Here is a 12343-nt window from a genome sequence, read left to right on the forward strand (position 1 = left end):
CACCAAACCCTTCATCACTTCTGATCTGATGCCTGCACCTCCTGCTCGCAGCAGCAAAAGATGTGTTCAGTGTCTAACAGAATACATGATAGAGGAAATTAATATGTGGGAAAATCCCCTGCACCCTTCAGCTGCATTATTGGGGGAAGCTGAATGTTCTGCTGTGCTGTGAGGAGCTACAGTGATGCGCCTCAGAGGAAAAGTCAAACTTGGCTGTCTGATTACTGGAAGCATAAAAATGTACTTAGGCATGTCGTTGTCTCTTAATTACTGCTGTCGCATCTGTACAACTGGCGTCATGTAGGTACCTATATATGGAGTTGAACACTTAGCTTTAGATGCCCAGATTTGGAAAGCTGGCCATTGAAGGGACCCGTGTGGTCCTGCTCTCCGTTCCACTCAGAAGCAGGTAGTAACGAGGATTCAAGTCACTGAGCACGCTAAGGCACCAATCACGACATTCTGAAGCCCCTTCCTGGCAATAGTGCTATTTCTGTTCCTCTCTCCTCATTACAGCATGTACCCAATTTACCACGGGGTACTGTACATCTCCTTGTTCCCAGACACCTTCTGCTCTTCTGTTGTAAGGTTCAGTCTGGGAGGATTTGGATCAGTGCTGAGCGTGTCAGGGTTTTAATTCCTTGCCAGAATTTCGCAGCAGGAAGGGTTAGTGCTCTAGTCTGGGGAAGAGTGCGAAGCTGGTGAGGGACAGGGCTGGATGACAAGAGCTTGAGGAAGGTGAGGTAGATAGGTGGCTCTGTAGCCAAGAAGGACTTGGGAACATCACCTTACCCACCTTGGTGCCTTTCAGTGGAAGAGGGATTTATTTAGCACAAGAACACATACAACTTCCTCCTTCTCCTTTTATCACCAAAAAATGGCTGCACACCTCGCCTTCCACCAGCCCCATTTTCTTGTTGGAAATACGGCATAAATACTTTTATTGCCCAACAGGATGAGTATATATGATCTTTTCTTCCTCCTGCCCCCCCGCTTTTTCCCTGCAGTGTCCCAAAGCTTTGGTTACGCTAGAGGTAAACCTTCAAGGGAGCAATAACACAGGAATATTCAACAAGCCCCTTACACAACAACCTCTGAGGCAAAATATTGGGCTGGAAAATTGTTTACAAAAATCTATTTATCTTGCTAAATTAATACTTTAAAATTTTTCTATAAACTTCCTCTATTTTTAAATCTTCCTTTTTCTAGATTTAAAGTGTTGGAATAATGACTGTCAGCGTCATTGCCTCCTGATGACCATGAGCAAGAAATGCCACTTTAGGAACAAGTACACCCAGATAAACAAGACAGTAAAAAGGCATTTCTTGTCTCATGTTTTTTTTCTATTTAATATTGGCAGTGCTGGTTCTTCTGGACAGCAGAAGGCTGCACTGGAGCTGGGGAACTCCTCCAGAACTACACGAGGAACTGTGCAGAGTTTGTGGGCTGCAATTTGGTGGTGCACAGAGTGAGATGAGATGCACAAGCTTTCTAGCTCTGCCCCTGCACTTTCAGTGTGGCAGCACCTTCTACAGAAACAGTATATAAGGGGTTTGGCTGGAGGACTACATCTGTGTGTCTGTGGACTTTTCCCTGGGTGCCCAAGAAGTTGGAAGGCTGAGGAAGATGTAACTGTCCAGGGACATGCAACACGCACTGTGTAATAATCAAATGAGTTGATCTCCATGGTCCCTTCCTGTCTTAAAAATCTGTGATCTACTCATTTCAGGGAAAGACAACCCTTGAGGAGGAAGAGGCATCTCACAGTTAAATCCTCATCTTTCACACAAGCAAAGAATAAGGACGAATCTGGAACTTTCTTTTCAGAGTATATTGTCTGGCAGTGTAGGCATAGGAGGAGATCCTTCATAAGGACCTTTGGTTGGTATTTTGCACTGCACTGGACATCTGCTGCCAAGAATATTGCATGAACAGAAACTGCCAAGCTGTTCCTTCTCTGCTGCCATATGTCATAGCTAATTTGTGGCCTTGATAGTTTACCAAATGTAAGTGTGTGAATGGACCAAATCCTATCGCTCTTTGCTTATCCAGAGCACAGGAGGAGAGGACACGATCAGGATAATTTCCTGAGCATAGCAAAAATTAAGCCATGTTCCTGTCCGAATGGCCAACAGGATTCTTTAAATATCTTACCAGTGACTGTAAAAATAGCACATGGAGTCAATGAGCCCAGTACAGTAGCTCCTACAAAATCATCTACAGAGTGAGAAAATCATCACACAAAAGTTTACTCTTGTAACTGTTTTTTGGCAGCAGCTCTTACTTACCATTTTCAACATTCGCCAGTCGATGCAGAAGTGGTAACCACACTAGACATTGTGGCGGGGGATCAGACATGAGAGTATCCAAGAAAGTGTTTAATGTGACTTTTTTCTGCTCAAACAAGCAAACAAACATGCACAAAGAATCAGTAATTAGACATATCAAAATGATTTTATCTAGTCCTTACAGAAACACTTGGGAACAACTTTCAGACACTGCTTGTAGCCCTGGCTTACCAAAACGAACAATGATACTAGCGAAGCTTTTCTGGACTATTTTTAGTAGTTACAATGTATACTACTGATGACTAGCAGTCCTTTTCACAAGGCTGGGTTGGAGACACCTAGCTCCCATTCACTTCAAGACTCTCTTCTAAAGTCATTGCCTGAAGATGCTTTGTGAATAAGGTTCTCTCTTAACTCTCAACTCTTCATGTTCTCACGTGTTCTGAGTACCCCATAACGAGTACAAGCGCATGTAGGGTATCACTATGTATTACCAATTTCACATGAAAAGCCACTGTAGAGAATGACTGATGGTACTCCAAAAAAGAAAATGAAAGAAAATAATGACAAGGGAGTATAATTTCAAAACAAATATAGGGTAAGGAAAGACCATCACAGGCAATTGTGTTACTGTAATTTAAGAAACTATGCTTGTCTGTTGAGTGATGGCAACTAGTTATGGGTGAGCTCTGATTGTGGGATGTTGTGTTTGCATACACTCAGGGACTGCAACTGTTCCTAAACCCTCCACACCTGTAAGCACTTAAAGGCCTATGACCCTTTATCTTTCAGAGAGATTTAAACTCTAAAATATCCCTGTTGATTTAAAAAATGTAATCTAGGCCCTTAAGTTTCTTAGGCATCTGGAAAAAGTCAGCACAAATCTTAGTTCATTTGTTTTTTTTTCAGACCTAGATGTGGTATTTCAGCCTGAGATATCGCCGCCATAAATACTTGCTCTTTCCTACCTAGTATACTGGCTACGTAAGTGTGTACTAAAGTACACAGCTACTGGGTGGTCAAGGACAGAGAGTCCTTCAGAAATCAGCACCTGAGCCTTCCTTTAAAATAAATTTAAGATGCAAAAATATTGAGCCCTGTTGAGAATGTTGAGATATAATTTATAGACATACATATTTAAGTAGCATTCCCATATCCAAAGGGATTGCTAAATTTTCATATCTGATTGCATAAGCTACTGCTTTAACTTGCTAAAGAACCGTGGTTACCCCATGAGGAAGCAAAATAGCAGCTATGCAGTGACATGTATCATCTCTGTGTGTTGTGGGGTGCTTTTAAGAGCTGAGATTTCCAGATGGAGTGTCTGTGCCGCATTTATATACAATTGCCACCAGACGTAAAGAAAATCATTATTTCTCTTATACACTCAGCGATCAGTGGAAAACATCTCAATCTGTAACAGTCTCAGGGCTGAACTATTGCAAGACACTGGGAAATATATAAAGGTATTTGTCCCTAAAAGAAGAGAAAATACTTCAGGCTAGTTGTGAAAATGGTCTTGATTCTTTAATGAACAGAAATGGCCAGAATATGAGCTTAAATCTCATTGAAATACTACCTTTTCCCACAATACCTGCAGTATGAAAGTCCAAGCAAACAGCTACCACCTGCCTGCTGTACGAACGATCTCCCCACCCATGGAGAGTGGATAACCGCTTCCCGAATAGGCTTCCTACACTATAAGCATCAGCTCACAGAAAAGGATCTTTCTTTTGGAGATCTGCTGCAGATGTTTGGCATGGATTTACTGACCAATGCCACCAGCAAATGTCTGTGCTGTCTGCAGCAGAACTGAGAACAGGAGGAGAAAAGGCAGAACTAAGTCTAGGAAAAGAAGGGTCCTCCAATGCCCCATACTGCAGAGCTGAGTAGCCTTAAGTCTTCTCTCTGCTCTTGAAGGCAGATAAGTTGGCAGCAAACACACAACCCGTCTAAACAAGCAAATAGATGGGGAGACAAGAACAGCTCTTCCACAATGGAATAGGCTTTTGAATGCAGCTGTAATTTAAAACCTGATTTGCACCAAATAAAGCAACTTAGCTTCACTGACAGCTTTATGGCCGAACTTCTCTGGTGGTCACTGATTTTATGGATTACAGAGAGCAGTGTCCCTTAAAAGGACACCAGCAGAGCAATTTCCATACACTTTAAAAGGCATATTTTCCTCCTGCAGGTTTTTTTCAGCTGCTGGGAAAGTTGAAACTGAAAGCTGTTTTCTAAATATACGCTACGTGCAGATGGAGTCTAGGTTTGTGGAATAACACTTAGCCAAGTGCTAAGAAAATGAAGTTAGTATCTATCTTTTTAGTTTGGAGTAAAAAAAGAGAAATAAAAAGTGCTTTTCATAATAATGACGACATTTTTTAATACAAATACAGTATAACACTACATTAATCCTACCTATGGGGGAAAGTGGTGGCGATAAAACTCTTTTTTGAGCCTTTTTGATCCTTTTGATTTGTATTCTGAAACATCAAGTCACTTGCTCGGCATTTCTGTTCCATAAATTTGCTGATGAGGAAACACTGTTGTTTCTATTTTGAATAGACATTCAATCTAGCAGTGGTTCACAGATGGAGGAAAATACATGGTTTGATGACGTAAGCCAGTACAACGGGGAATAATAAAACATTTCTGCAATAGGAAGAATCCTTTCCGATGCAAACCGAAATGGATTTGACACCGTGAGCAGAAGATCATTCCCAGAATTTTTTCTTTCCCTGAAATTGAGGAATCTATGTATCAGGGGGCTGAAAGGCTTCTGGTAAGCAAGAGTGATCCATACTGAGAACAACAGAGAGAGTGCCAAACTTATCCGAAGGTATCAACTTTTGGTAACACTAAGTGCAATATGAGAGAGTGAAAGAATGACCCAGAGTGTGACTAAGACTGTGAGTATCATTTATCATGGTGTCATAGGGACATGTTGTTTTGAGTCTCACTTCAAAACTCTGGTTCATCCCTAATGAAGATGTAATGAGAATTACATAAAGTGAATTTAAGTGAAATATTAGACTAGATTTACAAGAGCACTTGGCTGCCTACAGATGCAAAACAGCAGCTTTGTAAATCTGCTGTGTACCTACATCAGTCGGAGACCCAACTCTCATTAGCTTTAAGTGGAGACTGTGAGGTAAGGTACCTTAGTGCATCTGTTCCACTCATTTGGATGCAATGAAAGTGCCATTTCTGATGGCTGCTTAGATAGAAAATGAGGCCTGAATGACATTTTTTCAAGAAAAGAAATTGCTTTTTTCATCTATAATAATACCACGTCCAACATGCAAAGCTTGAATGCCCTGTTGCCATGCAGGAGCGCTCTTTCATTATTTCAACATAAAACTACCAAAAGTCACTTCACTATGTAAATTCTTCAACATAAGATGAAGTGCTGTCTTAAGTCTCCCGCTGTGAAACAAGACTAGTTTCACATATGCAAACATTACCATTTAAAACGATTTGGGACATGATTCAATAAATGAATTTCAACAATGCCTTTCAGTTGACTGGAGTGCCTGTTGATTAGAGATGAAACTGAGGGAAAACAAAAAATGAGACTCTATTTTGCATGAAAATGACGCTATTCCTGCTCCATTCAACTTATTTGTTCAACAGTATTCAGTTAGCAAATGGAAGGATAAAGAGAAGGAAAATACCACTTTATTTCTAACATTTTCCCAGTTTCAGCATCTTCCTTTACTTTATATTTATGGAATTACATAGTGTGATGTGTGGCAAGAGCCAGGGGAATTCTCTCTTTCTCCATTGGAGAAGTGGACAACCAGCCCTGATTATGGGATCTTTTGAAATGCTAGGTATTAGCCGCAGGCAGCGCACTGTACTCAGTGCACCTACAGTCTGGTAAGCTGTGGAAAAATCTTGTATTTTCTTCAGGATAAATTCATTGCTTTCCTGACCCTACCTCACCAATGTTCTCTGTAAGAGACGAGGGATTTTCTAATACGTACTGACTCCCATTTTCAATAAACGTTTAAGGCAATTTTCTACTCACTTGTAAACTTCTCCTGTGTGTACACCATCACTTGGAAAACATGGTTTGTCTTTTCAGTGGGAGTTGAGCTTTGTATGGAGAAGTTAAAGTCTCATATATGCTTATAGCAACAACAACCAACTGGAGTGGAGGATTGCATGTCTTGGGGTATTTATATCCCCTAAATGTAAGTATCTAACTTAGGTGCTTAAATTAGGAAGTTAGCCTCCTCAGGTTCCCTAGTTTAGGAATATGTAAGTTAAGATCCTGCTCCGAATCACTTTTTGACTAAGCCTCTCTCTCTCCTCCATGGTTATATGGGGAACCTATAGAGATTAGCTTCCTGTTGAAGGCACCTAACCTACATGCCAGAAATTAGCAAAGTGGACCTCCCCTCCACCCAGCCATGCGTTTCCTGGGTGAATATGCACATATGTGTAAGAAAGGAAGAAAGTCTTGGCCTGCTCAGGGGGCTGACTGAGATCCTGTGTCTAGGATGCTCACTCTTCATTTACCTGTTGCGAGAAACAGGATTTTGCCGATTGCTCAGTATAACCAAATGAAGGCCCTTCGAAAACAGCCGTGGGCAGCTTGAGAACCTCCCGCAGAAACATGTCGTATCTGCCATAAACCATCACTCCACTGGAGTCAGAAATCATTGAGAAAATATCTGAGGGGGGAAAAGACAAGAAAAGGACACAGCAACTTCAGTGTGAGCTACAGATTTGCTCTTAATTCAGTATCATCTGATCTGAACTAAGGAGTACTAAGCAACATGTTCTGCTTGTGGAAACATCCACTATTACTGCATCTTTAATTATAATCCCACTCACTAGAAAACAAAGAGAATGATTTACATATTAAAAAGTAGCTGATTTTGATATTAAAAAATTCCTGCTTCTTTTTCATTGTGTGTGGTCATTTTTTGAAGCGAAGTCTGATGCATGGCATGAGGCAGTAATTTAATCAGATAAGAAGGATCTAATTTGACAAGATATGCAACATCAGCTTTTTGCCTACTGCCAGCTTACCATGTCGAATATAAATCTTGACAATGAGTTCATTAAGTCAGTTATTATTGTTTTGGACACACAAAGCACTGAAGGTCTTTCAAATGCATTACTTTTGACTCTTCTCCCCTTTTTGCTTTTTTGTTCATGTATAAAAATATTGCAAAGTTTTATTTCTCCAGAGATGCATGTTTCTCAGCCTTTACTTTTCCCCTTGTTTAGAAGTATCCTAAGCTTAGCAGGGGATCACAGACTAAGGAATATTTATCGTTTTTCAGACTGTCATGTCAGCTGCTTCATTTCCAGGAACCTGGAAGGGATTTTCTGACAACAGGACCCTGGGCTGCTGACCCGAAAAATCAGGATCGTACTCCAGCCTTCCACTGGATGGACCCTGCTCCGTATTCTTAAAGCAGCCTAAGGAACAAACAGTGTTCAATTTATAACAGTGTTCAATTTAAAATTTATAATTTAAGTTCAGTCTACATTTGAGTTTCTACATAGAAATAATATATTAAAAAACGGCACCAAATCTGGAAGACTAAGTTAGCACCTGGGACTTCCACTTGTCTATCTAAACAGCAGCAGTTTGTAAACTCAATTTTCTTTGGCTGTGGTAGAAGGCTCAGAGGAAACTGAAGGCTGACATTAATCCTTTGGTCAAAAAGTCTGGAAAATGGTGTTTTGGACTTGAGCTACAGATATCGTAGCACTAAATAGAAAATCTTTCATTGCAGCTGCAAGTAAACTATGCCTTGGCTACTGGGGAACTGGGAATAAATGCTGTGAAATGAGAATCTATTTTCCAAAAGAGATGGAATTAGTATGTGCCCTAAGGGAAGAAATATAAATAGTGCATAAATATATTGTATTTCTAAGTGTGAAATGAGAGAGATGTTGTTAAAAAAAAGTCTGTAGAAATCGTTAAATGGTGCTTCATGATGCTGAACATTTGAGGCACCTACCTGTACTCTGAATTCCATCATCCCAAAGGGAAAAAAAAAAGGCCACCAATCAGAACCTCAATATATGCAATTTGGCTTCAAAAATATGAAGTCTGGTGTGAAGGAGTAGGGAAGTGATCGTGCCCCTGTACTCAGCACTGGTGAGGCCGCACCTTGAATACTGTGTTCAGTTTTGGGCCCCTCACTACAAGAAGGACGTTGAGATGTTGGAGCGTGTCCAGAGAAGGGCAACAAGGCTGGTGAGGGGTCTGGAGAACAAGTCTTAGGAGGAGCGGCTGAGGGAACTGGGGTTGCTTAGCCTGGAGAAAAGGAGGCTGAGGGGAGACCTCATCGCTCTCTACAACTACCCAAAAGGAGGTTGTAGCGAGGTGGGTGTTGGTCTCTTCTCCCAAGTAACTGGCGATAGGTCGAGAGGAAATGGCCTCAAGTTGCGCCAGGGGAGGTTTAGATTGGACGTGAGGAAAAATGTCTTTACTGAAAGAGTGGTTAAACATTGGACCAGGCTGCCCAGGGAAGTGGTTGAGTCACCATCCCTGGAAGTATTTAAAAGACGGGTAGATGAGGCGCTTAGGGACATGGTTTAGTGGGCATGGTGGTGTTGGGTTGACGGTTGGACTCGATGATCTTGGAGGTCTCTTCCAACCTTAATGATTCTATGATTCTATGATTCTAAGTTCAGTCAAACATTCAGTGGGAATTACTTGGAGGTGTATATAGTGCAAATCCCAAACCCAGCCATGAAACTATAATTTATCCTAATTCCCTCTTTTCGTACCTGTACTGTTATCTCTCAAAGTACAACAATGATTAACAGGTAAAAAAGGTCACCCAAAAGACTTACATCTTAATTTGTCCATGATCTTTCCTCCACAAAGAGTTGCCAAGGCCATTTTGACAGCAAAAACGGAAATTTTACCATGCCCTTCCCTGTTCAAAAGTAGAAAGTAGACATATTTTATAATATGGACTTCCTTCCATTTAAAATGTTTATCATTGACATGACATATTGTAATGCACACTGTATGTGGATTCACATAGGAAGAAATAATTGAATTTTAAAATCAAAGTTTGTTTTGTGGGAACACACATCAGTACATTGTTCTGTAAAGATCTCAGAACAGATTTATTATGTATGTAAATCTCAGTATTAAACTGTTTATCTCATTATACATTAAGATGATGATTATTACTCCTATTTGTGCTACAGTAACACTGGAAGGCACCTGTCACACTCATGGCCTCCCTATCCTAAGTGCACTCTGTATCTTCTGTCCCTAGAAGATTGCAAATAAGTGCGAAAATCAACACTGGGAACAAAAGTGAAAAAGCTGAAAAGGATCACACGATTGCACAAGCTGCGTATTGTACCTGTTAGTAAGTCCTGACAATTGCCTTTTAAATGATACACCTGACTCCCATGAACCTTTAAGAAGGACTTTGCTGAAAAATGGGGAATAAACCTGCATCCAGAATGAGCAAAGGACATTTGTTGTCATATGTAGAACAGTCTTGTCCCTGGTTTGTTCAAGTTGAGGCTATGACTGGCTCTCTGTTTTCAACTTAAAATGAATAATGCTGTTAAATCCCAAATGCACACAGGTCTATGCCATAGGGGCAAAAAGACGTATTTTTTTCTGTAAATCCAGTCACTTTCAGGTAAAAATAAAAGACTTTTTTTCTTCTGGAAGGATCAGACCATACACTGCACTCTCAGGTTGTTGTGTTCACCTTTAGCACATTCCCAACTCTTCCTTCAACTGTCTTGAAGCATGCAGTGGCTTAATTTTTTGCTCTTCTTGCTATCCTCATTCTCCCTCCACAGTCATGATGGTGCCCAATGATTACCTGCCATTATAGAAACCTGGGTATATTTGAGCTGCATGAGTAATACATGACTTCACACACTGCAAGGCACTCTCAACTCCTAAAAGACCTATCCCGCCAGTTTAGGCAAAACTAAGTTGAGAGTGTTCACAGGAACGGCAGAACAAAGATGCTGTAATGTTCAGTCCCTTTCCAAAGATGAGAATGCACATGCCCTCTTAAGTTCATCTCCTTTTTAATGCTCATTTTTTGGGCATCCAAAGATGGAAACGTGTGTTTTTTCTTGAAATTCTCTGAGTCTTACCATAAGGCAGTCAGAGGCTACAGTTGCACTGAAGCAACTTTTTTCTGTCATCCAAAGTCCTTAGCATTACTTAGTATCTTCCCATATGTCTGTTTAATGACATCAGTGAGAACATGTTGTCATCATGCTTTAAAAAAAGAGACAGTCAGCCAATACCTGTGAGCTTAGCAAAATGGCACCCATGTCTCTTTCTAAATTCTACTGATAGGGCTAACGATGGGACCAGATAACAAAGTTTTGCGCCATTTTTTGAAAATGGAGGTTCTGTGACCTTCAGTCTTTACTCCATCAAGGAACATTATGCTTATATGGGATCTCCTGCTAAAATATATAGAATTATCTCTTACATAAGATAGTCAAACTGCACTGGCAATAGCAATATATAGAAATTGAGCTCTCCATCAATATTTATGAAATTACTCTGTTGATTGTCACTCGCAGTTTTAATGAAGAAAATTGTGTCTGATCAGAACTAAAAGATAAATTGATTCTGGAAAGACACAGAGCCTGTGACTGTCTCTCTCTCTCTGCCCACCGCAAGCCAGACTTATACAGTAACATATACATACATAGTAGACATGAATGGCATACTCATATCAGTACATTAAAGCATGCTACATGCTTCACTGCCATGTTCATTACTAAGTCACTCAGACTTTACAAAATGAGTCAGTTCTCTAAGCTTGGCTAGCTGATAACCTATACAGTTCAGTGAATTGGATTTAGTTCTAGCTCAATGTAACCCATGATTCTAAATATTAACTCTAAATATTCTTTACATGCATTTAAAATTCTGCTTTTTGTCAGAAAATCAACCAGAGATGTAGACAAAAAAATTAACTATTTCAGTATTTAAGAAATAAATCTTTACTATGTTTATAATGCTTGGCTTTCATGCACATTTTCTTTCTCATGGCATTGCGTTCTCTTTGAATAGCTTCCTAAGATTAAAATCACAGTATAGGAATTTCCAGTCTTCTGTATTTCTATCCTTTGTTGGCTGGATTTTAATTTGTGTAAACCAGGATCTAGCACTGCTGCAGCTATGGCTGAGAATTTGTCCATTTTGTATTCTTTTTGTGCGTGCTACCCTTTAGACCTTTGGGAATTTTTTTTTTCTGCACTGTTTCATCATGAGGTTTTCATCTGCCTTTAAAAGAGTTGTTACACTTAAGAAAAATAAATGCTAAGTGGAAGCAATGGTGTTATTAAGAAGCAATGGAAGAATTAGAGGGAAAAATAGAGCCCATGTGGAAGTGCTTCAGATTTAGATTATTTTTCCCAGTAGGTTTAGCTACATTTACTAACAGGATTACACTGTTGAATGGCAGACACATATCAACTCGCCTTCAGCTTTCCACCCCAGAGCCATCGGCTTTTCCCATACTCAAACAGAGGAACAGAGAAAGAGAAGATTTCATTTCGCTCTTCAGTCTCTCAGTTTGAGTTGATTAGTTTTGACACTGTATTTTGTATCAGTCATTTGTATTCATAAAAGCATCACTAGAGCCAGTATAAATTCAATTTGCCCTCCAAATATGTGTGTGCGTGTGTGTGTGTGCATACATATACTCACATGCATATATAAATATCTATGACTGATGAACGGACAGGAAAATGGGGTCTAAGACTTGCCAATATAATTTGGATCCAGAAGTGCCCTAAGCTAAGTCTAAGCACCACAGATGCCCTTGATTGGCAGCACTGGGGCCTCACAGTGTTTGCTGCATAAAAGCAAACGCTGAAGCAACGGCTCACAGCAACATGAAGATCTCTGTTGAAGTCGGTGCTCCCTGAAAGAAGCTTTAGGCTGGCTAATGCAAAGAGATATAAATTTTACTAGTGGAAATAGGAGAGGACAGAAAATATTTTGATTTTATATAGCACCTCTCCTACTGAGGTTACTCTTCAGATCCCTACAGAAAAACACCATAAATGAT

General features: G+C 40.2%; 1 protein-coding gene across 17 annotated transcripts in view; it reads right to left on the reverse strand.

Moving 5' to 3' along the window:
• Positions 1-12343, reverse strand: part of DTNA (dystrobrevin, alpha) — a 223721-nt gene that overhangs the window by 54345 nt on the left and 157033 nt on the right. For all 17 annotated transcript variants that reach the window (XM_009331409.1, XM_009331423.1, XM_009331418.1 and 14 more), the window contains 3 exons: positions 9117-9202; positions 6816-6970; positions 2289-2394 (listed from right to left, as the gene is read on the reverse strand). In XM_009331409.1, coding sequence (XP_009329684.1) covers positions 2289-2394; positions 6816-6970; positions 9117-9202 — 347 coding nt within the window. The remainder of the gene's footprint in view (positions 1-2288; positions 2395-6815; positions 6971-9116; positions 9203-12343) is intronic.

This window comes from Pygoscelis adeliae, unplaced genomic scaffold (genome assembly GCF_000699105.1).
Source record: "Pygoscelis adeliae isolate BGI_AS28 unplaced genomic scaffold, ASM69910v1 Scaffold108, whole genome shotgun sequence".
Taxonomy (NCBI): Eukaryota; Metazoa; Chordata; class Aves; order Sphenisciformes; family Spheniscidae; genus Pygoscelis; species Pygoscelis adeliae.